Below are 1789 nucleotides of genomic sequence, written 5' to 3' on the forward strand. Positions count from 1 at the left end.
AAGTCGTAATGACCATAATGGGTTTAGAAGGCCATCTTCTGTGCATCCTCCTCTCCGACCTTCATCTAATGATATCCTAAATGTAGATCAATCTTGGAGAACCAGGATGCACCTTGAAGCTGGTCAAATAAAACATCGATCCTCAGGAGCGGATAACGGTTCTTCACTGTTAGCTTATTCAGCTCCCGGTAGTCGATACATCCAATGTGACCCATCCTTCTTCCTCACAAACAAGATCGATGCTTACCATGGTGAACTACATGGCCGAATGAATCCCTTTTCTAACAGCTCCTACAGCTGTGTAGACAACTCCTGCGTCTCTGGAGGTGTTAAACAATAAGGTGTTTTGGCTATCGGAGCCGCACCTGGAACCAAGTCAATATGAAACTCCATTTTCCTCTCTAGAGGCACTCTAGGAAAATCCTTCAGAAATACATCCGGGTACTCCCGAACAATCGGTACATCGTCCGCAATTGCCTTACCATTCCCACGAGTATCCATCACATAAGCAACAAATCCAAAACAACCCTGATGAAGGTAGTTCCTGGCCCTAGCTGCTGAACAGAGAGTCGAACCATGATGAACACCCTCTCCCTGAATCACTAACTCTCCCCCACTCGGGTTCTGAATACGCATTAGCTGATTCTTGCAATCAATCATTGACCCATTAGGGCTCAAACAATCCATCCCCACAATAACCTTGCTCTCATGTAGGGGAATGGGAACCAAGTCAACCGGATACCGCTCACTATACAACTCATGTATACATATCTGATGAACCCTTGATACTCGTACATGACGGTCATCAGCAATCTCAACTTCTAATGGGTATTGCATCTCCCCTGGGACATCTACAAATCTCTTGCTGAGTGCAAGAGATACAAAGGATCGTGTAGCCCCCGAATCAAACAAAACCAGAGCTGAGATATCATTCACAAGGAACGACCCTATAAGCAAATCACATATATAAGCAGGAAAAATCAAAATATGTACATAAAGAGATAAGGAAAAGATACATACCCATCACCATGTCTGGTGTTGCACGAGTATCCTCAGCTGTCAGTTGGAATGCCCTGCTCCTCATAATAGGCACCTCCGTCTTTCCCTGATGGCCATCTATAATCCACAAGGTCGTCGGAGCAGGTGCTGCAACAGATCCTACCGCTGCTAAATTCAAACAATCGGTCTTTTTATGGCCCCTATAATTGTAATGAAAGCAAATCAGACTTGATCCATGGGTGGTGGTTGTGCAATCCCGGCTAAAGTGTCCAGTCTTGCCGCACTTGTAGCAGCCTGATCCACCACTCCTGCAAGTTCCATCGTGCATCTCTCGCACTTTCCACAGTGGCCCCGACCCTGTTGGCCTCTCGATATCTAATAAAAAAACTTGGGCCTCTTGCCCGAACCCTCAGAACCCTGAACTTGATCTGGCTTCCTCTTCTTCTCCATCTTTAAGTCAATCTCCCTCTATATGGATCTCGCCAACATGTCATCTAATGTCTTGCAACTGGATATACTCAAAAAATTTATGATATCCCTCCTCAACATATCGTGCTATCTCGCCTTATTCATTTCCTCATCCGCCACATATTGCGGAACCCGTAACGCCCTCTCACAGAACATATCCGTGATCTTCACCACTGTCTCTGTAGTCTGGCGAAGGTCCTGAAACTCCCTCTCCAACTGTTAGACCTTAATTATAGGTGCAAAATCGACACGAAACCTCGTCACAAAATCCTCCCGAGTCATGGACTCAACCGCCTCGCCTCCCAAGGCGTGTCCAACCTCC

The 1789-nt window shown here is 46.2% G+C and overlaps 1 protein-coding gene across 1 annotated transcript; it reads right to left on the reverse strand.

Moving 5' to 3' along the window:
* Positions 1–291: 291 nt before the first annotated feature.
* Positions 292–837, reverse strand: LOC145075600 (uncharacterized). Its single transcript, XM_079021792.1, has one exon. It carries the CDS (start codon positions 835–837, stop codon positions 292–294), a length of 546 nt encoding a protein of 181 aa, XP_078877918.1.
* Between the last annotated feature and the right edge of the window lie 952 nt (positions 838–1789).

The sequence above is a fragment of the Lactuca serriola genome, chromosome 9 (genome assembly GCF_051521515.1).
Source record: "Lactuca serriola cultivar US96UC23 chromosome 9, Lser_US96UC23_V15, whole genome shotgun sequence".
In the NCBI taxonomy this organism is placed as follows: domain Eukaryota; kingdom Viridiplantae; phylum Streptophyta; class Magnoliopsida; order Asterales; family Asteraceae; genus Lactuca; species Lactuca serriola.